Source organism: Ilyonectria robusta (genome assembly GCF_021365365.1).
Source record: "Ilyonectria robusta strain PMI_751 chromosome Unknown BGZ61scaffold_12, whole genome shotgun sequence".
NCBI lineage: Eukaryota > Fungi > Ascomycota > Sordariomycetes > Hypocreales > Nectriaceae > Ilyonectria > Ilyonectria robusta.
Genome location: NW_025764446.1, coordinates 64,922 through 89,306, shown reverse-complemented (window position 1 = coordinate 89,306; position 24,385 = coordinate 64,922). Strand labels below are relative to the sequence as shown.

At 55.7% G+C, this 24,385-nt stretch overlaps 9 protein-coding genes across 9 annotated transcripts; 2 read left to right on the top strand and 7 right to left on the bottom strand.

Moving 5' to 3' along the window:
• Positions 1–210: 210 nt before the first annotated feature.
• Positions 211–2,050, top strand: BGZ61DRAFT_478923 (uncharacterized protein; the record flags this gene model as incomplete). Its single annotated transcript, XM_046249059.1, has 3 exons — positions 211–237; positions 300–1,494; positions 1,548–2,050. 3 exons carry the CDS (start codon positions 211–213, stop codon positions 2,048–2,050), a joined length of 1,725 nt encoding a protein of 574 aa, XP_046103039.1.
• Positions 2,051–2,203: 153 nt separating this feature from the next.
• BGZ61DRAFT_43688 (uncharacterized protein) lies at positions 2,204–4,396 on the bottom strand. The gene is made up of 2 exons (XM_046244044.1): positions 4,241–4,396; positions 2,204–4,124 (listed from the first exon to the last, which is right to left on the bottom strand). Exons 1-2 carry the CDS (start codon positions 4,298–4,300, stop codon positions 2,289–2,291), a joined length of 1,896 nt encoding a protein of 631 aa, XP_046103038.1. The 5' UTR covers positions 4,301–4,396; the 3' UTR covers positions 2,204–2,288.
• Positions 4,397–6,093: 1,697 nt separating this feature from the next.
• On the bottom strand, positions 6,094–7,266 carry BGZ61DRAFT_533375 (uncharacterized protein; the record flags this gene model as incomplete). The annotated part of the gene is made up of 1 exon (XM_046253995.1): positions 6,094–7,266. One exon carries the CDS (start codon positions 7,264–7,266, stop codon positions 6,094–6,096), a length of 1,173 nt encoding a protein of 390 aa, XP_046103037.1.
• Positions 7,267–7,960: 694 nt separating this feature from the next.
• BGZ61DRAFT_547171 (concanavalin A-like lectin/glucanase domain-containing protein) lies at positions 7,961–9,749 on the bottom strand. Its single transcript, XM_046255355.1, has 2 exons — positions 8,835–9,749; positions 7,961–8,768 (listed from the first exon to the last, which is right to left on the bottom strand). Exons 1-2 carry the CDS (start codon positions 9,270–9,272, stop codon positions 8,127–8,129), a joined length of 1,080 nt encoding a protein of 359 aa, XP_046103036.1. The 5' UTR covers positions 9,273–9,749; the 3' UTR covers positions 7,961–8,126.
• A 1-nt stretch (position 9,750) lies between these two features.
• On the bottom strand, positions 9,751–10,480 carry BGZ61DRAFT_43638 (uncharacterized protein). Its single transcript, XM_046244019.1, has one exon. The coding sequence runs from the start codon at positions 10,228–10,230 to the stop codon at positions 9,802–9,804; it is 429 nt and encodes a 142-aa protein (XP_046103035.1). The 5' UTR covers positions 10,231–10,480; the 3' UTR covers positions 9,751–9,801.
• A 101-nt stretch (positions 10,481–10,581) lies between these two features.
• On the bottom strand, positions 10,582–13,183 carry BGZ61DRAFT_494660 (C2H2 finger domain protein; the record flags this gene model as incomplete). Its single annotated transcript, XM_046250791.1, has 3 exons — positions 10,582–10,720; positions 10,779–12,912; positions 13,030–13,183. The coding sequence occupies 3 exons, from the start codon at positions 13,181–13,183 to the stop codon at positions 10,582–10,584; spliced, it is 2,427 nt and encodes an 808-aa protein (XP_046103034.1).
• A 97-nt stretch (positions 13,184–13,280) lies between these two features.
• BGZ61DRAFT_547167 (uncharacterized protein) lies at positions 13,281–14,166 on the bottom strand (the record flags this gene model as incomplete). The annotated part of the gene is made up of 1 exon (XM_046255354.1): positions 13,281–14,166. A coding segment is annotated over one exon (789 nt), but the record flags the coding sequence as incomplete, so codon positions are not given.
• Positions 14,167–19,380: 5,214 nt separating this feature from the next.
• BGZ61DRAFT_494659 (ras guanine nucleotide exchange factor domain-containing protein) lies at positions 19,381–23,324 on the top strand (the record flags this gene model as incomplete). The annotated part of the gene is made up of 5 exons (XM_046250790.1): positions 19,381–20,193; positions 20,265–22,574; positions 22,632–22,848; positions 22,902–23,172; positions 23,297–23,324. 5 exons carry the CDS (start codon positions 19,381–19,383, stop codon positions 23,322–23,324), a joined length of 3,639 nt encoding a protein of 1,212 aa, XP_046103032.1.
• Positions 23,179–24,262, bottom strand: BGZ61DRAFT_43599 (uncharacterized protein). Its single transcript, XM_046244010.1, has one exon. The coding sequence runs from the start codon at positions 24,006–24,008 to the stop codon at positions 23,319–23,321; it is 690 nt and encodes a 229-aa protein (XP_046103031.1). The 5' UTR covers positions 24,009–24,262; the 3' UTR covers positions 23,179–23,318.
• Positions 24,263–24,385: the final 123 nt, after the last annotated feature.

Sequence of the window (24,385 nt, the reverse complement as noted above, 5' to 3'; positions counted from 1 at the left end):
CGAAGGCCTTCAGCGCCCGTCATCGCCCCGTGACGATCGCCCCAGACGCGGCCGATAGGCGATAAGCCGCCGGCCGTCTGTAAATACCCAGCAGCTTTTTAGGCCGGCGCATTCACTTCACTGCCTGCGAAACTCCATCAACACCTCCATCGTCAAGGTTGCGATCCCTCACTTCAACAACACAACCTCCTCCAATTCCCCAGCGCAACCATGGGAAAGGGAACGGATAAGCTCTATGTAAGCCATCGTGTCTGTCAGTCCCTTCCAATTGCCCGCTAACCCCCGTTCTCATCCTGCAGATTACGCACTCTGAGTGGTCGTCCTCCGATGCGTATTCCGCCAGCGTCGGCGTCGGCGCTTCCTCTCGCGCCCAGCACGCCGCCTCGTTCCGCCGCTTGCCCTTCAACTTCTGCGCCGCCAGCCTCCAGCCCTTCAAGAACCCCGTGTGCACCCCGGACGGCACCATCTTCGACGTCGAGGTCATTGGCGCCTGGCTCGAAAAGCACCCCAACCAGAACCCCGTCGACGGCGAGCCGCTGCAGAAGAAGGATTTAATCCGCCTCAACTTTGCGCGGAACTCCGAGTCCGACTCCCTCGGCGCCGGACTGAGCGATGGAAAGGGCGACCTGATCGACCCCGTCACGTACAAGGTCTTCACCGACAACACCCACATCGTCGCCATCCGCCATGGCACCTACGCCAACGTCTTCGCCTGGGACACGGTCGAGCGCATGAACATCAAGCCCAAGATGTGGCGCGACCTGGTCGACGACGAAGAGTTTACGCGCGCAGATATCATCACCCTTCAAGACCCCCAGAACGCAGCCAGCCGAAACCTCGAGCAGTTCAAGTACCTCAAGGACGGCCACGAGGCCCAGCTGACCAAGGAGCAGGAGGAGGAGCGCCAAGCGGGGAACATCAACACGAGTGTCCTGGGGAACATTGGTGACAAGGTCTTGCGCGCAAAGGCTGCCGTTGAGAAGGCCCGCAAGGCGCGAGAGCTGGGCGGCGATGTCAACCGCAGCTCGACCGCCCTCGCAAAGCCAGCCACCGCGACTGTGGTCCGGCAGTCCATGATCCAAGACAAGAAACTGGCGGCCAACTCGGCCGCATACACTACGGGCAAGGCCGCGGCTAGTTTCACCAGCACCGGCCTGACGCCGGAGACGAGCGGCGAGAGGGCCCTCCTGACAGATGAGGAGTTCATGCTCAAACCCAAGCGGGTCAAGGCCAAGGGCTATGCCAGGATGGAGACCAACCTAGGCGACCTAACTATAGAGCTACAGACCGAGACCGCGCCCAGGGCAGTCTGGAACTTCATCAAGCTTGCACAGAAGGGGTACTACAAGGGCGTAGCCTTCCACCGAAACATCCCCAACTTCATGATTCAAGGCGGTGATCCCTCCGGAACTGGTCGAGGTGGCGCAAGTATATGGGGCAAGTACTTTGACGATGAGTTTGATGGCCCCCTAACGCATAACGCCCGTGGCACTAGTAAGTGACACCCTTTCTCCATTGTCCAGCGGGCCGAAACTGACCATCCACAGTGTCTATGGCCAACAAGGGCAAGAACACCAACTCGAGCCAGTTCTTCTTCACATACAAGCCCACTCCCCACCTGGACCGTAAACACACCATTTTCGGTCGCGTCGCCTCAGGGCTCGAGGTCCTGTCCAAGATGGAGGATGTACCCACGGACGGCTCTAATCGGCCACTTAATAAGATCGTCATCAAAGACGTCGTCGTCTTCGTCGACCCCTTTGAAGAGTTTCAGACCCAACGGAAGGAGCAGGAGAAACACTCTCTAGAGAAGGAGGAGGTCAAGCGACGCGGTGGTACCGAGGATGACAAGACAACTTGGACCGGCAAGCGGATACGCAAGGACGGGACTATTGAGCCCGCCGACTCTAAAGAGAGTGTCGGCAAGTACCTCAAAGCACCGCGGACCACCTCGACAACGAATGAGGCGGATCTAGACGACGTTGACACATGGGAGGAACCAGCACGCAAGAAGTTCAAAGGGGGTTTTGGAAATTTTGACAATTGGTAGAAGGGGGCATCGCCCCGCTTCAAGAGTCCATTCAGGCGTCCACAAAATGTTAGTATACGCCCTCTCATGATTCCATCATTTCTTTTTGCCAGAGAGCCGTGCTAAGGAAGCCACCTTAGCTCCTCGGCCGCATCATATGGGTATCCAACCTCATAAACTCCATCGCTCCATATCCCAACGTGAAACCCTAAATAACAAGAATGCTGACAAGTCTACGCTTAGACTCCACGGTCAAAATCTAAACAACCTCGAGCAACCCCTCTGCTGGTAATAGTGAAATATTCTCAAGGAAAGCGGTGCTTTGTGTGCTGGGGTCCTCCTTGGAATGTAGCATCCCGGCGACAACCCGAGCCTGCTCGAGGCCAGTCTCGCGGTGTATGGCTTGTAGCATGTTTATAGCATACCGTTTCGTCTCGGCGGAGCATGACGAGGACATGCCCAGGATGTAGAGAGGCCAGATCATGGTATGGCTCGCGGACGCTAGGGTCATAAAGCACTCCGCACTGTCTTCTTGGCCGCCCAAGATGGTCGGGTTCAGGGGCATCAATCTGTCAGACCCGACCAGCGATTCGTGGTCATGCTCAGTTCGCAATTTGGGGCCTGCTGGTGGTGACAGGGGGCGATATCGTTCTTCTTGCGTAGGGTTCGACATTGCCTTGTCTCGACAGCTGACCACACCGAAATGCTGAGGAACGCTGGCCACGATGGCATCCCCTAGCAAGCCCAGAAGCCTTACGGTCTTTGCGAGTCGTTTTTGGTGACGATCTGGCAACGATGATAGGTCCGGGGCATTCGACCCCTGGCAAATTTGCTCAAGGATGGTCTCTAGAAGAAGCATCCGTACTGCCCGCACGCCGTTCCAAGCAGTGGCTTGTAACAGACCAGGATACACGTAACACCAGCGACCCAGGACTCGAGGGTCAGGTTTCGTAAGTTGGATACGCCGGTATTGCCACGGCTCTGGTAGCTCAGATAATATAAAAGCGAATTCGTCGTCAATGTGTGTTAGCTTTTCCACTATATCATCAATGTCGTGGAGCTCTCCTGACTTGATATCATAGCGAACCTGGAGCGCCCTATAGACAGGATCAACCAGGCGCCATGCTGGCCCATCTAGCTCAAGCGAAGGCTGAAGCTCCCTACGGAGGTTAACCATGGCCTGGGGCATCGGCAGGCCACTCTGGATGCAGCTGATGAGAACGGATTGGGAAAGCATGATAAACATGCGAGTACCAGCTTTAGTTCGGAACTGGGCAGGACCTCTCTCGCTGGCGATCTGGGCGGCTCCGTTGACGTGACCCTTCCAAGTTCGCATGGTCTGGGGGCTGCGTCCAGTAATAGACTCGTAGGTGCCAAGTATCAAGACGGCGAGCAATGTGGTGTCCTTGATGACCGCGATGGGGTCACTAAGGGCAGGATGAATAAGCCCGACTGCCAGAGTGTAGCTTTGGAGGGATCGATCCATCAACTTAGCACGATGGGCACGATGGGTACGCTGCTGAGAGAGCCCGGCGAGTCCCACAGCCGTCATGCTGTAGGTAACAGCGTCGGCTTGAGCGTGGTCCGGATCCGGGGGTTTCCAAACGTCATAGATAAAGGAGTAGTTCTGGTAACACCCGTTGTCGGCCGCGACGTAGCGGGCGAAGAAGAAGGCGGTACCTCTTTCCTGGAGAGATGCAGACAGATCCTCTCCAAGCAACGCCTGGTCTAGAGATGGGTCATCGGTGCAGCACTCACTCGCCTCAACATCGCCGTCATTGCTATCGGTGCTCTCTTGAGAAGGCGAACTGCTACTCCTCGGGTTGAAGACGGAGAAAACAGGACCCTTGAAACGATGACGGGTAGCCGGCGGCGTTGGAGTGGCGCTCGGGACGGGCCGAGGCGACGGAGAGGGACACGCCGGGCCGGGGGTCTGCGCCTTCTTCCGTGCGTGGGATCGGGAACGAGTCTTTGCGGCTTTGTTAATTACGTGGGAGCTCTCATCGCGGAACATTAGGTCGACCTGGTTGCGGTAACCTGGACAAGCCTGGTGACGCTTCTCGCACTGGCCACATGAGGGTTCTCTCTGGTCGCACTAAGATTGAGGTTTGTAAGTTAGTAGGGATTCGCACGGACGAGCTAGAGGAGGGCAGTGACGGCGGAGGCTTCGTCGCAGGGAGCAGTGTCGGCGGGTTGGGTAGGGGGACTTGCGCGTATCTTACGGTCGCGACAGGTGGAACAGCCCTTGGAGGGTTTGCCGCAGTAGACCATGATGGAAGCTGTCGTCGCGGGGGCGATGCTTCAATAGCTGAGAGTCGGGCCGAGGCTCAGAGAGTCGATGATGTTTAGGTTCGCTTGTTCTTGGTCAAGACCGAAACATGGTGGATCATGGGTGGTGGTGCCCAGTGACTGTTTCAAGTATTGACGACGGTCTAGTCCGCTCAGCGCCTTGAGATTGGGGGCGATGGCAGAGAGGAAAGGTTCGAGACAGACGCAAAGGGAGAGGCGACTTCCAGGCCGACTATCGGGTGGGTTTTGTCTGGTCTGGCCCGGAAATGGGCAGGATCACCAAGCTGGGCTGCGGAAATTGTGTTGCTTCGCTGTTGGGCTGACGTCGAGATTGATATTGACCATGTACGTAGATGCTCCGCGCGCTGAGTGGAGGGGCCAGCCAGTGCCCAGTGGGTACGGGAGATGTGATCAGGACGTGAATGCCGGGGCGGGTAGGAATGGAGTTAAAGCCGACGGGGTTTTAATCCGATGAAGAGGGTTAAAAGAGGAGATGGGTTTGATTATTGACGAGATCCGGACAAAACTGGATGGATGGAGTCATGGATTGGGGGGGCGAGAGGAGGGATGGAGAGTGGATGGTGGATGGTGGATGGATATGGGCAGGCGCGTCGCGGGGCGGTGCTACTCTCTGACTACCAGACCTGCATACCTCCTGCTTATAATCCGTATAACCGACTCTCCCCATCCTTTCCAGTGAAGTAAGCACTGTACAGTACATGAGGTAGGTAGGCCATCCATTCACCCACCACGCAGGCAAAGCCTCAGCCCTGCCATCTGCAACTGCAACTGCAGATTCCAGGCTGGCTGTGGCCAAAGTGGCAAGGATCCGTGTGAGCCGAGGGTCGCATTGGCAGTGGTAGGTATTTATTTCGGGCGGTGGCACACACGCAGACACACGCAGACACACGCAGACACACCCCTATTGCCTGCCTCAGCCAATCCACACTGCGGGGGGACACCCGTTGGCGGCCATTCTGCCGCAGCATGCATCAAGGTTGTGCTGCGCGAGGGACGGTACCAGATATATTGGATGACAGTTGCCGTCCAGCGCCGGCTTCTCCCTGTGGCTCCGGCCTTGTAGGGGTTTATGGTTTATTAGTGCGCAGGCTCAGCCATGCGGTCCAGCCATGCGGTCCAGCCATGCGGTCCAGCCCGCTCAGCCAACGACTCCAAGCCCCGGGGACATGATCTGAGTTAGTTGGTCAACCGATGACGAGTTTATAACGACTGTTCCCCCCTGTGTCTCAAGAACATCTACCAGGCGTACATGTCGTTCGCACAACAAACGACATTACATGTAGAGAGAGAGAGAGAGAGAGAGAGAGAGAGAGAGAGAGAGAGAGAGAGAGAGAGAGGGCTGTGTAAGAATGTAAGAATGTACTACATATAGCGCAACTGTGCTCGCCGTACGTATGCAGCCCAACCAACCCACCCACAAACCTGCGCCGCACCCGCCTTGACATCCGACCTTTATGCAGCAGCCACATATGCAAGTCTCGACGCATCTCCATGCACCAAGGGGAGGATGCAGGTGGACTTCGCCCCCATAACCCGCTACCGAGCGAGTTGTCCACGTCATGCGCGAGCTGAGGCTCTGCGCTTGAGAAGCCTTGGGGAAATTGGTCATTTGATGCTCGTACTTGGGCGGAGTTGGTTGAACGGATAATTCCATGATTTGATAAGAAAAAAAGATAGCAAGATTACAGTCGCCCATTCTATAAACATCATGTATAACAAACTCCCATCACACCACTTGTCAAGCTCTTTCATCCTTAAAGATGAGTCGGATTTCGAAACCCTCCAACCGTCACCGTCAAGACCTTTGGGTTTGAATCGTTGACGAACCCCGACTGATCGACCTTGTTGGTAACGTCGTCATACGGGAAGGTGTACCCGCGACTCTCATGCGACACGCGGTGGACCTTTTTCGAGTAGTAGTTGCATGGCTGGGTGCGGTAGTATGTGCCGACTTTCTCGCCGCTGGGCTGCTTGTTGTTGATCAGCAGCGTCACTCTATTAATCGCCGCAGCAATCCGGGCCCCGACGGCAAGTCTGGCCTTCTCCCGTTCGTCCACAGGTTGCCGGACCGCAAAAGGCCCAGTGTTGCAGGTAAGGACGTCTTGTGTTGTTGGCTTCTCGAAGTTGAACTCGAATCCCGGCTTATTCGGCTTCGTAAATCGAAGCAGTCCTCCTCGGACCCGACCCTTGAACACCCCCCAGTCTTCATGCTGAGTGTCGACCATCAGGTCCACCTTTTCATAGCGCTCCCAGCACTTATCAACATACTCGTCGAAGAAATTCCTGAACAGGTCGGGATACAATTCATACCCAGAGTTGAGGCTGAGGATGCGGATAATGGAGCCAGACGGAGATCTCACCACCAACTTTTTCCACGGATTGCCAAGCTTCTCCAGTCCCTCCGCTACCTTGGTGATGCCGCCCTTGGGTATGCCCTGGACTTCTGCGACACGGCCCGACTCGGTCGTCAGGCGCAGAGCAGTCGGGATGCTCAGGAAGTCGACATAGGAGACATTGGCGTACACCTCCCCCATGTTGAAGGTGAGCTCGGCAAACGTCCAATGGCCGCTGTAGTTGGCATCCGTCTTGTTCATCACTGAAGGCTCAACCAAAGCCGGTCCCTCGTTCACCAAGAACGTGAGCGGGCGGCCCTTGCTGAAATAGATGCGGCCGCCTTCCAGGCGAGGGATTCGGACGCGCTTCGTGTCTCCAGGCCGGCCCACGCGAATGCCGTGGTCGACGGCGAGCTTCGAGGCGTTCACCCCGTTCCAAGTCAGCATATGAGGCGTCTGTCCGTCTGCCTTCATTATCATCGGACCCAGAGGCTGGTTTGTTTCGTTATGCAGCCTGTTCCCCGTGATGTGTACATAGAGCATGGACGCATCTGTCCGGTTCACAAGGTCAATGTCGAGGTAGGCCTTCGTCATGATGATTGAATAGAGGAGTTGTCAATAGGGGCCTGGGTAATTCTTGATCAGGGGGGGGGATGTTGTGATGTGTGATAGGAAGCCCAGCGACTTCCCATCCACGTCTTCCTTATATACCTCTCATCTCTTCATGTCCTAATCTCATAGCCTCCTCCTCCTCTCGCCCCAGCCTCGGTACTTGCCTATTCCCCAAGCCTAGCTCATCAACTGTTTGCTTTTGTTTTACCGAGAGAGAATCTAGACGCTACCGCCCATCAGCGCAGGGCTGCATCGGATGACTGGGACGATCATCTGCCAAGGGCCTGGACTGCGTCCTAGCTATGCCGTGGCGTCCATCGGCCCTCAGCTGTGTCTCACCCGTTAGGCTCCCTGCCTCTCCCAGCTCTTTAAACTATTCAACTTTAATTTCGTCAGCTTGTATCGCTGCCGCCCTCCCTTTCCTTAATCTAGCCGATCCTGTTTTCCACATCTTGTGTCGGTTTCCCCTTTTAGTGCGTTTCTCAGTCCTGCAACTAACCTATTTTAACCATTTTTAACATTATTTCTAATTAGTCTCATATCCAACTTTCAATAGTCTCTTTTAGCCACCCACACATGTCACCCTAATCAACCGCCCATCATCAATCACATCCAGCTTGCCATACAAAGCCTGCTATTACTATTTACACTAAGCGAGAACAAAACAATCAATTCGGTTTAATTTACCTCCATGCTTGAAATCTAGGAGCTGTCCAGCTAAGTCCAAGGGCCATCCACGACTCTTTGGCGTTCCCAGAATTCTTCTTAGTCCATCTACCATGCACCATGCACCATGCAATATGACACATGCGAAACGCAGGGATGCCCATCATCACATCATACTAGTCCACCAACAACATGACCATCGCCGCCACCATCGCCACCGATAACCATGCTGCGCTGAAGTGGCACCCACCAATGCTCTCCTCGCTATCATCTGTTTCCGTTCCGGCCACGTTCCCCTCATCGCTCAAGAATGCCCCTCCCGTGCTCGCATTTGTTGCCATCACATCCGGAATCAAGCACACTGCCTCATTGGTCCCTGCCTTCTGGCAGCGGTGCGTTAAAGTCGCATGATGCTGCTCGTTCGACGAGTTAAAGTAGGCCTTGACATAGCTTATTCTCAACATGGCGTCCTTGGCGGGCGGACCCCCTGACCACTTAGGGTTGCCGTTGCTCCAGTGCTGGAGAATGAGATGGCCAGCGGCTGAAGGCATAGCACTACCCTCCATGACTGCAATCCGCTTGCTGTCCCCGTAAAATATGACCCGCCCAGGCGTATAGTCGAATCGGTATTCATGGAAGCCCGCTGTTGGGTCAAACCCTAGGTTGACTCGCTTGAACGTACCCGTCTTGCTGGCGTCATAGCCTGCCTCCCTCGACTGCTTCGACTGAACGACGAGGTTCACAGGGTACACGCCTTCAACCGGGTCGAACTCTCTCGAGAGAAACTCCATGTCGATTTCCTGTGTGTCATTGAAATACTAGTCCCAGTTGACGTCAGCTTCAATCTTTCTTCCTCAGGATGCAATGATGCTCGACAAACATACCCAGAAGAAAGCAGCGCATGTTCCATTCGTCGCAGTCAGTTCCATTCCAGCTCTGTAGGATCCCCAGTGAAGGTCGGATCGCGCCGTGTCAATCTCAGCTGCTGACACTGCATCCTCCCCAATGGCACTTCCAACTCGCAGTCCCAGGCCAGAGCCTCCGCTAGGTCGACCTCCGCCCTCTGTCGATAAGGAGATGATGTTGCTAGGCATGAATGACTTGCCGTATTCGCCACGCCCATTCTCCGCCGAGACATTGAACTGCTGCGGTATCCAGTCGCGATTCCATGAGAGGTCGTTGGCTCGAGTGAAGTCGGTTTCCAAGAGATCCATGAATATCATGTGCTCGTCGTTACCAGGAGCCGTAGCAGCGTAACCGCATTCACATCGGCTCGAAACAAGCCGCCCGCCAGAAATCAACAACAGGAAGAACCATTTCATGGTGGCAGATGGTACTTAGTGCGCTCAATGTGAGGTTTGTCGGACTCAAATCCTGATGTGTGACCAGCACAAACCATGTCGACGGAAACCCTGGCGGCAACAGCGTGTGAGGGCAAAGGGGGTCACGACTGCCTAAGCATCCCAAGGATGAGTGAAGGGGTGCAACTTAGGGCAAGACCAGACCGGTGCAAGCAAAATCGTTCAGGAAAGAACAAGCCAGTGCTATCTTGTCTGCCTTAGTGTAGGTGTGTGCAACAATGAGAACCAGATCAAGGTCATCGCTCTCAATCATTGCGAATTTCGACTCGTCTTTTCTCCTGCTCGGGCGCGGAAACTCCAACCCAGCCAACACGCAGTAGTGAGACAACAGAACCAAAGCACGTTGTTCAAGCCGAGGTTGACCATAGTATGCCCACTTGAATAGAATATCCTGAGCTACATCATGACGACCGGCTCACACCATATTTCACATGCAATAAACACGGCCAAGACCAACAGGTGACAGGACAAATGATTATTCAAGCAAATACTAATCATCTATACACGAGCGGACGGGCCAGCCTCCCTCGACGGTTCGCAGCGTCGGGTGGCTTAGTCCCTGAGGCATCCTGCCACATCCCGTGCATTCCACTTCCGTAATACATGGCCACAAACGAGCAATCTGTATATCGAACAAGGTATCTGAGAGAAGAAAGACGCAGCAGACCAAGATATAACAATGAGAAAGAAAATACCAAAGGAGAGAAGATCGAGCCATCGGAAAGCAAACCGGTGGGAGAGAGCTGCCAATATTAAAACAAATAGGTGCCGCATATTGAACAGAGAAAGCAGAAGGAAACACCATCATGGACCAGCCAATCATCCTGCCAATCGCAGTCATTAGCCTACGCTGTCTTTGCGCAAAGATCCAATTCCCTCTGCCCGGGGCGCAAGCCCATGCGAAAACCCCGTGTACCATTCCCTGCCCCTCCGATTAATGCCGGTGACCCCAAAAACCATGCCAAAGCAACAAGAGGGCGCGAGATGCCCACAGCAAGCCAAAGAAAACCAACAGTAAACGCAGACAGCACGACCGCCCGCCCTGCCTCGGGCATCGCGAAGGAGACAATGAAAGAAAAGTCCTAGGAAACACGATAAGGAGAACGAGATGAGTCCAACTCCCTCCAAAAGCCTTTTCGCGCCGGAAACCAAAACGACGAACAAGGAAAAAACCATCAAGCAGAGAGGTATATGCTAAGGAGACATGGAAAAGCCCAGCCCAGCCCAGAGGCGTACAAAGGAAATGTCGTTTCAATCATCGCCGATTAAATTAATACACGCTATCCTCGTCTGCCCCCTGCGAGGTCATCGAGGGGGTAGAGACATTCGAGGATGCTTCAGGGTCGTCGACATAGCCGACGAGGGCCTGAGAATGGAGCTTAAAAGACTCGCCCATGAGTCTCGTAATTCTATCAAAATTGTTAGCACAGAGAACACGATCAAGTGACGTCAGGGCTGGTGACTTACCCCCAAACTACAACTTCGTCGAGCATCGAACCCCACAGTCGGGCGACAACGGAGCTCAGCTGCGACATATAGTTCTCGTCCAGATCCTTGACGAATAGTTGGCGGACCTTGTTGTACATGGCCAGTTCCTCCTGGGTCGCAGGCTCCTCGTCATGTTCCAGACGATACAGCCACAACGACAGGACGATCATAAGATCCATCCCGCAGAGCGGATGCTCCACGCTCCAGTTGGTAGGCGATGTACGGGCGACCCAACGGACACCTTGCAAGACAGCAGTCTCAATGCAGTTGTAGCACTCTTCAATGACCTTGATCATTTCACTCGAGCGCTTTACGCGATCTCGAGCATTCGACATGGCAGCCGCAACCTCATACGGGTCATGGTAACGCATAGCCTCCTGCACTGCCTTCAGGTCCACCTCAAGGCGGGTACGGGCATTTCGGTACATGGCCTTGGCGTTGAAGAGAAGTGGGTGGCCCTTGTGAGGGGCACTGAGAGGAACCGCAACAGCCTCAGGCTCACAAAGTTCGAGAGATTTCTCCCACGTCTCCAATGCGAGTCGCAGCTTGTACTCGGTAACAACGTCTTGAAGGGCCTCAGGGCTGCGCTTGTGGTACCACACCTCAAGGAAGAGGGCGTTGATCATGACACGGGCCGCAAAAGCGCTGTATCGAAGAGTCTCGCCTTGGAAGAGATTGTCGTGGGCTTCCATGAATGTCACGGCGACGGAGCCCTTGAGTTGCTCGTGCCATGCTACATCGTCAGAGACTTGCAAGTTCCACAGTGCCTCGGTGGAGGGCAGCTGGAGATCCTCAAACTCGTTGAAGCTGATGGCCGGGGTGTGGTTGTACGTCATTGTTAGCAGACCAAAGAAGATGTAAACTGCGTAGTAAGTGCGTCGGCAACCTTCATCCTCAACCCACTCTGAGCGACTAGGCTTGGCAGTTCCACGAGCCTCCTGACGAAGCTTAAGTTCATACCGGTTACCAGCGACCATGTTGGCGAGCAGACTCTTAATCGAACACGCCCACTCCAGGCCCTTGGGGTCACCACTCCAGCTGGCAAAGATCATGTTAAGGAGGGAGCTCTGCATTGTCCAAAGAGGGCATTTGCGAGAGCTGAAGTTCTCCTTGTTCTGAAGGAACTGATTGACAAGAACCTTGGAGCCAATGTGGAGCATGTAGGCCTGGTCCTGGTCAAAGGCATAGAGAGCACCGATGCTCAGGACCGCCAGTAAAAGAGGAGGCGAGACCTTGGTGGCGTTGAATGAGGTTGGGTGCAGGAAAGGAAGGTGGTGGTGGAAGAGGCCAAAGTAGGTTGACAGGTATCGGTTGAGGGAGCCCAGACCTGGGAGACGGAAGCCCTCCGGGATGGCGTGCTCGCTGTCATTGCTGCGGATATGGTCCAGAATAGCGTTTCGCTCATCATCGCTAGAAACTTGGGGGGCCTTGAAGCCGGCTTGGGAAGACTCGGCATTCCAGGGGCTGGGCGGCATCGGTGTTCCAGCGGCAGAGTTGGGCAATGAGTTGATCATAGACTGGAGAGCAGGCACGAGGCCGTTACAGCTCTGTCCGCCGATAGGAGCAAGCTGGTTGGAATGGGGTTGTAAAGTGCTTCCACTAGCAAAGGACTGTTGGGACTCGAATGATCCTGAGGCGCTCGAGGTGATGGAGTGCGCCTTGGGCTCGGTCACGGACTGGGGCATGAAGCCCTCCCACTGAACCTGGGGCAAGGCGATGGCACCGGATGGGTACGTCACGGTTGATTCCATGATGCAGGAGCTATGAGGAGAGTATGCCATGGACGGGCTGCCCTCATAGGAGCTCTCGTCACCACGCATAGCGGCAGTGGCCTTGTGGTGAAGGTCGGCTACGAGCATGGCAGCAGCCTCGACATCGAAGATCCCATCGTTTCCGGCTTCCATCTGCTCCAGTGTTGAGGTGTCGATGGCGATGGATGACTTGGAAGGGGCGTTGATGGCACGGGTCTTGGGACCGGCCCGGCGCTTACCATCACTGTGGAGGGGGATGCCGCCATCCTTGGCGTGAACGGTACGGTCATGTCTGAGGAGAAGATCGCGACGCACAAAGGTACTTCTACACTTCATGCACTTGAAAGGTCGTTCCTTGGTGTCTGGGAGATGGTCAGCTGGTTCTTGAGGGAATAGAGTTCATGGAGGGGTCGTGGGGTGATGATCGGGTTGAGGGAAGGACGGGTGAGGGGGTGATGGGTATGATAGATGGCACGTACGTGATCTCTCGTGTCGACTTCGGTGTTCGCTTCTGCTAAAGGCCCTGTTGCAGAACTGGCATTTGTACTTGCGCTCTGGTGCCAGTGAGGCCTTTCGAGAGGACGATGTCGAGGCCGCGGGGGGCGGGAGGACTGCGACGCTTGCGCCAGGCATCTTGATGACCAGGTCGCGTTTCCGTGTGGCGGTTTGGCGACAGAGGCGACAGCAAGGTGATGCTGGGGAAACGGGTAATTCGGCTGGGGCCCGAAAGCACGATGGTTGAATATCGTGTGGCTCGAAGGCTCTTGCAATCTCTCTCGCTCTCGCTCTCGACTCCTAGCTCCTCGCTCGCGCGCGTCCCGTGGGATTTAAAGGGTGTCTGCGGTGGACTTGATCGTGTTTATGGTCATTGGAGATAGTTGTTTGCTGGTCATGGAAAGTTGGCTGGAAGGGTTGTGATGAGGACAGAGGCTCTTGGTGCAAGGCCTCAACGACAGAGTGTACCGGTGGGTGGGTGGGCTATTGGGTGTTGGGTAAGTGGTGAGGGGTGGGATGGTCGCGAAGTTGGGTTGACGGATGGATGGGGGGAGGGATGGAGGGAAATAAAGGCGAGGAGGAGACGTAGAAGAGTAGAGGGGCGGGAGGGGAGGGAAATCCGGAGGGGGGGAATGACCCGGGACTTTGGGGGGGCACTTTTTCGGGTGGGGAGGGGGAGGAGGGGAAACCGCAGAAGAGAGAAGGGAACGAGGGAGGAAGGAGCGAGGGAGGGAGAGCGAAAGAGGGAGGGAGGGGTGGCTGAGGGAGTCACTGGGGCTGGTATTCCGGGGGGGCGCAACTACGGACTTGGGTACGTACTGGGTCTTGGTCTCAAAAGTGGCCCTGTCTGGGCACTCGTGCCAGCGAAGCAGACGCGAGCTCCTCAGCGCACTGGGCACAGGGCACAGGGCGCTGGCACTGGCGCTGGCGCCGGAACGGGCAGGGAGGGGAGGGATGGCGGGCACACGCTGCACTGCGCATTGAGCACCGCACCGCACCGCACAGCACAGCACAACGCTATGCAGCAGCGCCGAAGCGGAACGCAACGCGGCGGGCAAATGTGCTGGCCACTGACACAACAGCGGGGCCCCCTTCAGTGGAGGGGCCCGAGGGGCACCTGAGGGGCGCACCAGTGCCGGAACCCCTCTAAAAATTCCCCTACGGCCTAGGCTGTTTACGGCGGTAACGACCAGCAACCGCAGGCGAGGCGGACGATGTCGACGAGGGTCGCGGGTGAAAATTCTGTCAGGAGAACCTGGCCCGCGCCGCTCACTAAAAGCAGCGCTGGGTGTTGACCAAGACACAACGGCTGGCCTGCCAGGTACTCATCGGCGCTGACTTGGGCGGCCGGCTACTTACTGCGCACAAATAGTGCAAAGCCCTGCCCAGCTTGGTTCCTGCAGCCCATGTCCACCATTTTTTGCTTCCTGGCGCACTCTCAGGTGGACGCGAGATGGGGGCCATGCCGCAATGGGGGGCGGTTTTGCTTGTTCTTGCAGGGCCTAAGGTACGGCCCCTGGACCGCCCCACGGCAAAACCATCGGTCAAGACAGCGTTCGTTTGTCGGTGATGGAGTCGGTGTCATCGAAATGTCGGAGTCAATGTCGGTGTCGAGAAGACTGAGAGAACGGTGAACGGGAAAATTGACTCGAGGTAACGATGCACTCCACTTACAATCCATCGAGGCTGTCTCGCTGGATAACGATCCGAGGCCCGTGGCCCACTAAGCCCACAGTCCACAGTCCAGTCCACGGGCTATGGAACGAGGGAACCGGGGCCGGCGAGAGTTCTTTTTTACCAAGTCCATTCAGGGAAACAGGGAGGTACTTGGATAAGGAGACAGGGGGAGGCAAACAGCGAGCAGCGAGCAGCGAGCAGGGGGGACGGGGATGAGGAACACAGGGACACGCAGACGAGACGACGAGTCACCATGGCCACAGTGGCGACGCGGCGAGGCAGAGGCATCGATTCGCTGCCAGCCCAGCCCAGCCTCGCGCCCGGCCAGCCCATGACAGCTGGCCGCCAACCGTATTAACGACCAGGAAACAAGATGAAATCATCATGGGTTGGGCCGGCGGGGAAGCTCAACAGCTCCCGTGGGAGCTGGGAGCTCTACCCTCACCAGCGCAGATCCGGCGTAGCGCCATCCTACCAGCGCCTGTCAAGAGATCCCGCTTCCAGCGCACCGGCGCAAGGCGATGGCCTCCGCGCCTTGCATCCCGCGGCCCACCCGAACCAAATCTCCCAAACCGAGAGAGGATGTTGGTGGCCAGCTGGAGCTCGTGTTGCCCTGCTTCCCCGGCACCGCCCCGCCACACTAATAGCGACTATCGCACTGTACGTGATTGCGCGCCGCGGCCGCCTTCGCGCACGGTGCGATCCACACCGCAGCACGGCTTGCTGCTTGGACAATTTCTGGGACAAGTAATCTCTCCTGTGGTCGGGACTTTAATTTCATCGAATTCCCTTTTTATATATTGGTGTGCCAGACGGGCGTGCAACCTCTCATCTGCCGTGAACGCCGGAGCTTGATTCTTATGTGCGAGTCCGTGGCATCCATGTCTCCGTTCTGGAACAGCGACTCCGTCAAGCCAAAGCAATCACGGGTAGGAGGTCGTGTCCGAAGATGAAGGACTATTCATCTCCATCCCCTGTAGCAGAGGACAGTTGTCCACAAGGGGACACCGATAGTGCTACCTAACTTATGTATGCACAGTGCATGCATGCATGTGTGCACCCTCAGGAGCAGTGACCTGGGAGTGAATGCGTTCGTCTCCTCAATGCATCATCAACCCGCTCTATTGCAGCCGAGATGGAATTGGCGATTCGCATGTGCTCCAAGGCAGGCCAGGCTGGTGGCCAGGCCTCGTGCATACGGGCCCGCACGGAAGAAGTGGACTCCTCATAATCCATCTATGATCGCAAGCCAATGCCCGCTGAAATTTGGGCCTGGAGATCGACAGGAGGGCCAGTGACAGGACATTCCAAGAGACACCTACCAAAGGAATAATTTCCTCGGTCACTTATCGGTGCCAATAATCTGGAATACACGAAATGAGGCCAGAGGTGATGGGAGGCGGGTTGAGGATTGTAGGATCCACGTTCGTATCCACACTGCTGGAGAAGAAGAAAATAGCATTGAGCATTCAAGCGACACCGACAGCGCCGTAAGCCATCAACAGGGTGTTTCCAGGGAGGGAACATTATGATTTATTAGGATGCGAGCTAGAAGGGTTCATCTGTCGTGGAAAGAATGGGAACCCACCAACTGAAGCCCCTCCGCCTCGTCCGGATCTACAACCTATTTGTCCTTTGCCCTGTAGGTACCCCGCAACGGTCGGACGGCACTGGCGCCCGAACGGATCCATCAGCCAAATCCACTCGGCGGGAGATGGAGGGGACGGGAAGGGAGAGGGGCGAGGGGACCAAGCTGTTGAGATAAATGGCCGAGGGCCGAGCTCGTGGAGAGCTGCAGTAAGCCACCGGGTCGAGTTGAACACATTACCCCAAATATCCGTCTTAAAGCTGTTTTTTTTCTGTGACAAATTCGACCAGTCCTGTGAGCCATACCAGAAAAAGGGGCATCTAAAACCTCTAAAAGCAGAGAACATGCCCAGAAGGGTCGGTGTGTGCTGTGTATCCGGTAGCGTGTAACTAAGCTCGCGTCGCTGTCTTAGGAGATCCACGCCGGCGGGCTAGTCCATCGTGATGGTATGGCGGGCGGGTCCGCGGCACAGTCCCGGTGTAGGGAGCCATGGTTTGGGACGAGCTCCACGTGGTGTCAAGACGATTGGTGGTGGAGTGCATGAGTGCGTGCGTGCCTCTCCAAAGCACTCAATCCGCTTGTCCTCTCCTCCGTCCGTACTTTGTTAAGTTCCTGGGTGCCTGGATGCCTGTGGGCTTCTTGACTCTCTTCTCTCGCCGCTTGCTCACCCTTGACCTTTGTGTCTGTTGCTATCACCCCTCCCGCCCTGGGTTGAGGTGGGAGGAAGCGGTGGGACCACATCAGAGATTCGCCTCGACACATGCCGGCCAGGCTGTTCTGTTTTCCCCGCCGGTTGTCAGCTGGCATGTTCCCCGTCCCTCCGATCCGATATGATGGTGGTCCAACTGGATCGCAGAATTCCCTAGCAGGCTACCAACAAGACCAGGCGACCAAGCCAAGCAGGAAGTGGGCAGATGTGTCGTCTAGGTAGCAGCTGAAGCTAGGTGAGGGGAAGCCGCGAGAGTGTCAGCGTGGGAGTGCCAGTGTGGGAGGTGGGAGACGACCAGAATTAGGGGAGGGGCTGCAGCGAGCCGGACAACTGCGTCGTGGCATCGTCCGGGGTTAACCGGCCCAGAATTATGTCGGATCAGGAAGGAGGGGCCCCTCGCTGATATTCCACCTGAGGCAGACACAAGCAACGAGACAAGACCAGGTCCAAGTTGTCCATCGTCCTGGGTGCACTAACTGACTCTTATGAGCTGGCCCCTCTTTTCCAGCGGTGTGGTTGACGCATGATTAAAGGGATAAGGTATCAACGCGGTAGCGGAGCGATAGCACATGGGCCGGCGGGACAAGCAACTGCGGACCAGGATACCCCTACGTAAAATTACGTGCCCTCTCCTTGGGACGTGCTCCTGGCTCTGAGAATGTTGCGCGCGTCACCTTCCTGGCTCGGGCTCCCGGACCAAACGGCCCTCCGGTTGGCTGGCCCTCGTGCGCCTGCTGACTCATCGCATGTAGTGGGAAACAGGAGATGGCTGGCGAAGTGTGTGAGATCCGTTCCGTGGATCGATCCATCGCGGGTGATTGATGTACCAAGCAGCAGCTGGAACCTGCCAATAGACGCACGCGTGCTCTCTGATTGAGGGCATTCGCTCAACCGCGCGCCTCGCACACAAGCACACAAGCAAAGCACCGCGCGTCCCACGGGCCTCTCAACCCCGATATCCTGCGAAGGGCCAGTGAGGGACCCTTGGAGAGGCCGTTTAGAGGGACCTGGACAAGCGCAACGGGCATGTTGCAACAGGATCCCCAGGCTTGGTCGCCCGCCCCTCCTGACCTCGTACCTAAGTAGCCAAGGGACCCTAGGGTAGGTAGCCTGCAAGTCTCGGGACCGCCCTGGCTGGGCGGAAATATTGCCATTATTTCCAGTTCCCGACAGTGAACCTTAACGCAAAACCCGCAATAATATTGCCGGCTTGATGGCATCGCGTCGCTGAGGTAGGATAGGCCAGGTACCCTCCCCAAGGCAAGCCCGGTGCTATTTGAGGTCAGCCAAAAAGAAGTTGTTGATGTTTAGCTGTCAGCGTTATTGCCAGGGGCCCCGAGCGCAGCCTTGTTGGTTTTAGTTTGTGTAGAGGCTGGCCTTCCAATCGAGTCAGGCCCATGTCAGTTGTTGACCAGGTCTGGTACTACTACGTACTATGTACGTACGTGCGTACTAAGTATGCTGATGCCAGTGGAGTGTTGAGTGTCAGTGTTGCTGCTCAACAGTGGGCGGTGGCCGTCCCCACCCATCCCGTCAATGGGTCGGGCGGTTGTCTACCTGAAGTCGGTGACAGTGTGGATGCAGATGCAGATGCGGCCAAGTTGGGTGCGAGTCAACCCCTCCCTCTGCTCATGTGGCCTCGTGGACTGTGTCCCTTTGACATATGTGTGCCTGTTCCCTTTGTTATCAATCACTACCACCTGAGTCATCGTCCTCCGCTGCCTGCGACTACAGCGCGCTTCAATTCCTTAGCAGTGAATCCGGAGTATTAAAGACTGGGAGTCGAGCCCGCCCATGCCTCACTGCTGGGTCCTGACCCCTCCCGGCCGCTCGCCAAAACGGTAGCATTCGCTCCATCAGCCCCCCTTCCCCTCCAAGCTCAGGCCTCTCCCAGGCCTGCCTCCTCCACTGCTTGGGTGCCATTCGACCTCGGCCGCCTGGCCTGACTGGGAACGTCTCAGCCAACCCGCCGTGCCGTCGCCGCCGCCGTCGCCGCAAGACCACAGGACTGACTGCAGCACGCATTGTGGCTGGCCTGTCGCAGCCAGTCGCCCCTCCCCCCCTGGAATCTCTGCATTCTGCTCCCGCTGCTACGAGCGAGCGAGCCCTGTGACTGCCAATCTGTGCGAGCCTCTAACCGTGTGTGACCGTGAACCCCCCGACTCGCGACGCCTGGCGCTGGCATGCTACTACTGCACAATCGCTACTGCACAATCGCTCCTGTTGAAGGCCGTCATTGTCAAGTCGGCATCGCATCATCCCCCAAGACTGCTCCACGCACACGTGTTGGATTTGACTTCAGCAATCTGGATACGGCTGCCGCATCCAACCATGTCCTAAGTCGAGCGTGGTCGCCGCAATATGCTTAGGATACAGACCGCCGCCGTGCCGCCAAGTATCCACTCTTCGCGCACCACCCACGACCCCTCCGCCGACCACCTATCCGCGCGCATCACGCCTGCCTCACTTCAAGCCTCCGACCCCCATCCCTCTTCATCTAGGGTCGATCCCGCCTGGGGCCTCATGAACGGCATTGTCGGTACCGCGCCTCCGGGCGCCATGTACGTGCGCGCCCTCTACGACTACGAGGCCGACGACCGCACCAGTCTCAGCTTCCACGAGGGCGATGTGATCCAGGTCATCACTCAGCTCGAGAGCGGCTGGTGGGATGGTGTCATCAACGGCGTCCGTGGATGGTTCCCCAGCAACTACTGCCAGACCATCACTAGTCCCGACGACCTGCCCGACCCGGGCCAGAACGGCCTTGTCGCCCAAGTTGACGACGACCCTGAAGACCCCGAGATTTACGACGATAATTATGACCTGGACGACGACTCCGAGGCCGATGGGCCCACTGCCTTGCCCATCGAGGGCACTGACGGTGGTGACAAGTCGCGAGCCGACTTCTGGATCCCCCAGGCCACTCCCGATGGCCGCCTCTTCTACTACAACATGATGACGGGCGATCATAGCATGGAACTACCCCTCGAGTCCCCCATTTCTGCAAACGAGACCGGTCCGCGGGACCGCATGAATGTCAACATACCCGATAAGACCAGGCCGCCGCCAGAGATGATGGCTCGAGGCTTGACCCAAGATGAGGACGACGAGTCACTAACATCCGCTTCCGAGGCTGAGGGGGATTCCTCAAGGCTGGCCACCAGGCGCTCAAAGGTATCACAAACATCTGCTCCGCCCAGTCGTCCGAATTTGCCTGATCTGGTTGCTAATTATGCCTACTCTAGCCCCGGAACCGCACTTCCTTCAGTGGTGCCTTATCACCGTCGACATCGATGGATTCTATTAATGGCGCTTCTCCAATCGGCCGCACAAGGAACGACGTCTCGCCCAACGGAAATCATCTGGTCCCTGGCCAGGTGCCAAACATTGCTTCAGCTACCTCCTTCACTAGTACCACCTATAACCTCCCGACCACAGCCACTGTCCCGCGAAGCTTCTTTGATGATGGATCCACACCCTCTCTTAGCTGGAGCTTGCTCGTCTCCAACATGAAGCGTGCTATTGATCGATACCGTGAGGCGGTGACAAACAACAGCCGCTCCGAATATGTCGCAAGGGCTGAAGATATATCTGATCATCTACGACTACTACTCGCCGCTGGCTCAGGCACCACGGACAACCACTCCGGCCAGCCATCCATCATCTCAACCAACAAGGCTCTATATCCTCACTTTCGAGACATGATGTCCAAGTTTTCGAAGCTAGTAATTTCGTCTCATATTGCTGCAGCGGATTGGCCCAATGCGGAGTCAATACAGAAGTGCCTACAGGAGGCCGATGGAGTTCTCTTGGGTGTTTTCAGTTATGTTGAAGTTGCCCGACAGCAACGTGGTGAAGAGATTCCTCGCCTCTTCCCCGGATTTGTTATTGGCAGTACCACCGGCGGAAGCTGGCAGAATAATGGATTGGGGCCTCGTGATCCAATCACGGCCAACTTTCTCGAAGATGAGGAAGGCGTGGTAGAGCCTACAGCCATTCTCGACAACAGATTATTAGAACGACTGGACGAACAGAAGCGGATTCTCGTGTCAAGCATTCGAGAGCTCGACAAGAACCTCGTCGCCCCAGACAAGATTGTCACACCATATCGACATGAAATGATTGGGAACAACGTTTGTTTTGCTGGAGGAAAGGTGCTGGAGACATTCAAGCCATGGATTGCTATGATCGAATCCATCGACCTATCCTCCCTGGGCAATAGCTTCCAAACTCCTCAGCTTGCGGACTTTGGCACAAATAAGCAGAGCCTCTACGACAATGTATCGGACTTGCTGTTAGGCTGTCAGGCCGTTGCGGGTCCCTTGGCCGATGAATGGGCCGAAGTTCGGGGCGAAGCCTTAGAGAACCGCCTCGACTATGTTCGCCAGTGCGCGAGGGCGCTCGAGACTAATTCTTCTCAGATCAACTTCTCCTTGCAGCTACTCTCGGAACAGGTCCAAATTAATTTGCAGCAGCATCAAGTGGAACAGCGACCCCGCGATGACCAGTTCACCAGAATTCAGTTACAGCGGGGAGAGACGATGCCTTTCGACCGACCACATCAGCGGACTGATTCAAGGACCACTCCCGCCGCAGTGCGACCTCCGTTGATTACAGCACAGTCGTTCAGTGAGGGAGACCCGCCACCAGGTAACTTCCGAAAGGGCGACTACTCCAAAGTCAAGAAGATTTTTGGCGAGGATCCCTCACCTCAGGCTGGCCTCCCACCTGTTGAGGATACACCCGAATTCTTGCGCCTCGACCATGAGACCGATGTGTCCTGGGATGCCAAGACCATTCAGCCCACCGTCAAGGGAGGCTCTCTCCTAGCTCTGGTAGAACAGCTCACTCGTCACGACAAGCTCGACTCAAATTTCAATAATACTTTCCTCCTGACATACCGATCATTCACGTCAGCCCGGGAGCTTTTCGAGCTCCTTGTCAAGCGGTTTGGAATCCAGCCCCCGGAAGGCCTCACCCAGTCAGACTTTGACGCCTGGAGAGACCGAAAGCAGAAGCTCATCCGTTTCCGAGTGGTTAATATTCTCAAGAATTGGTTTGATAATTTCTGGATGGAGGAGTACAGTGAGGAGTCGAAGCAGCTTATCCGCGATGTGTACACCTTTGCCCGAGACACCGTCAAGTCGACCGAGACCCCCGGATCAGCACCTCTAATGGCCGTCCTGGACCAGAGATTGAGCGGAAAGGAGGCGGGCGCCCGACGAATGATTCAGACAGTCAACCAAAACACCCCGACACCCATCATGCCCAAGAACATGAAGAAGCTCAAGTTCCTGGACATTGACGTAACCGAATTCGCCCGACAACTCACCATCATCGAGTCTCGTCTATACGGCAAGATCAAGGCTACGGAATGTTTGAACAAGACGTGGCAGAAGAAGATTGCAGAGGGGGATCCTGATCTTGCCCCTAACGTTAAGGCACTCATTCTGCATTCGAACCAAATGACCAATTGGGTTGCGGAGATGATCCTTGCGCAAATGGACGTGAAGAAACGGGTGGTTGTAATCAAGCACTTCGTTTCCGTGGCTGATGTAAGTTGGCCAAAATCGTCTGTATGTTTTGGGGAACAACTGCTAATATGGAAAAAGAGGTGTCGCGCTCTGAACAACTTCTCAACGCTAACCTCCATCATCTCGGCGCTGGGCACCGCACCAATTGCCCGACTGAAGCGAACATGGGACCAAGTACCGCAGCGCACACAGACCGTGTTAGAGTCGATGCGAAGGGTAATGGCCAGCACCAAAAACTTTGGCGAGTATCGAGAAGCCCTCCATGCCGCCAACCCGCCCTGTATCCCCTTCTTTGGTAAGGAACTGCAGTCTTCTATCCAGCGGTCTATGTGCTGACTACAGTCCAAGGTGTCTACCTCACCGACCTTACATTCATCGAGGATGGAATTCCCTCCATCATTAAGAAGACCAACCTCATCAACTTTGCCAAGCGAGCCAAGACGGCCGAAGTAATCCGTGACATCCAGCAGTATCAAAACGTGGGATACTCATTGCAACCCGTTCCCGAGTTGCAGGACTACATATTAAGCAATATGCAAGCTGCTGGTGATGTACACGAGATGTATGACAAGAGTTTGCAAATTGAGCCTCGTGAACGAGAGGACGAGAAGATTGTGAGGTATGTAAAACCCCGAAATCCATCCTCTTCATACGGGGGCTCGCTCTCCTGGCCTTGAGAACCCGTCTTCTCTATCACAAGAAAACGAAAAAGAAGCATGCTTACTCGTCATTGCAATGCGCAGGGTTCTGGCCGAATCAGGTTTCCTATAAGCAAGCACCTTGCCACTGTCGGAGACATTGATGCAGCCGCATGTATTCATGGGACGGATGTTTTGCATAGGGATGGTACTTAGCAGTTATTCTGCCATAGTCGTACGAATGACGGCTGCGATTGCCTGAAATGGTCGGGGTGCGATGCACACTGCGCACTACCCGGCAGAGACTTTGAGGAGGGTACTTTGTTCCAGCCAGCGATGTGAGGGAGGGGCGAAATGGGGCCCGGGGATTGCTGTGATCAACAAGGATGGTGAACGTGATGGGGTGCAAGCCCCAACCAGTGGGTTGGTGGAGCTGAAAACAGAACTGGAATAGGATGTCCTTGAACACTTCAAGGCCAGATCCAAGGGGCTGTGCGATGGGCAGGCGATTGGAAATGAATTCCGAAGCCCAAACGAAGATGATTCTCAAAACGGATTTTATCAGCGGGCAGCGTAACGCAGCGCATGATACACATCCCAGTGTGACTGCAGTTGTACGCCGAGAAGATGGCTCAGCTATGGAAGGGATGGGCACTGGATTGGATATACCTGAGAGGCCATAGACGGGCCGAGATATGGATACATGTACCCAGACACGAGATTTATGGGAGCAATGTGCGGTGGCTATCCATGACAATCGTCGAGTTTTGAACCATAGCAAGATGGCGCTTGGAGCCAATTTCGATGATTCGCCCATTTCAAACACTCATACTCCGTGTCCCCAATCCTGCGTCCATTCACCCTCGCTCCATGTCGCAGGCAGCTTGCTCTCAACCTCTATCCGGAAACCTTCCATCAGCTTACAACGGCCCGTTCGGTGTTAACTGGGGATGAATTCGGAGGGGTTCTGGCTGGGACTGATTAGGACGAAGGTTTCCCTAAATGCTTCGACAGACTCGTTCAGTTTGAGCCTAAAGGTTAGGACCCATGGGGATAATTGATCACATTGAGACACAGTTGCACGAAATTGATTTCGATCGTACAGAAAAATGAGGCAGCACATGCCTCGAGTGATATTACAAGTCCATGCAAAGACAGTTGGTGCTAACTTGGAATACAAATACAAGATGCCAT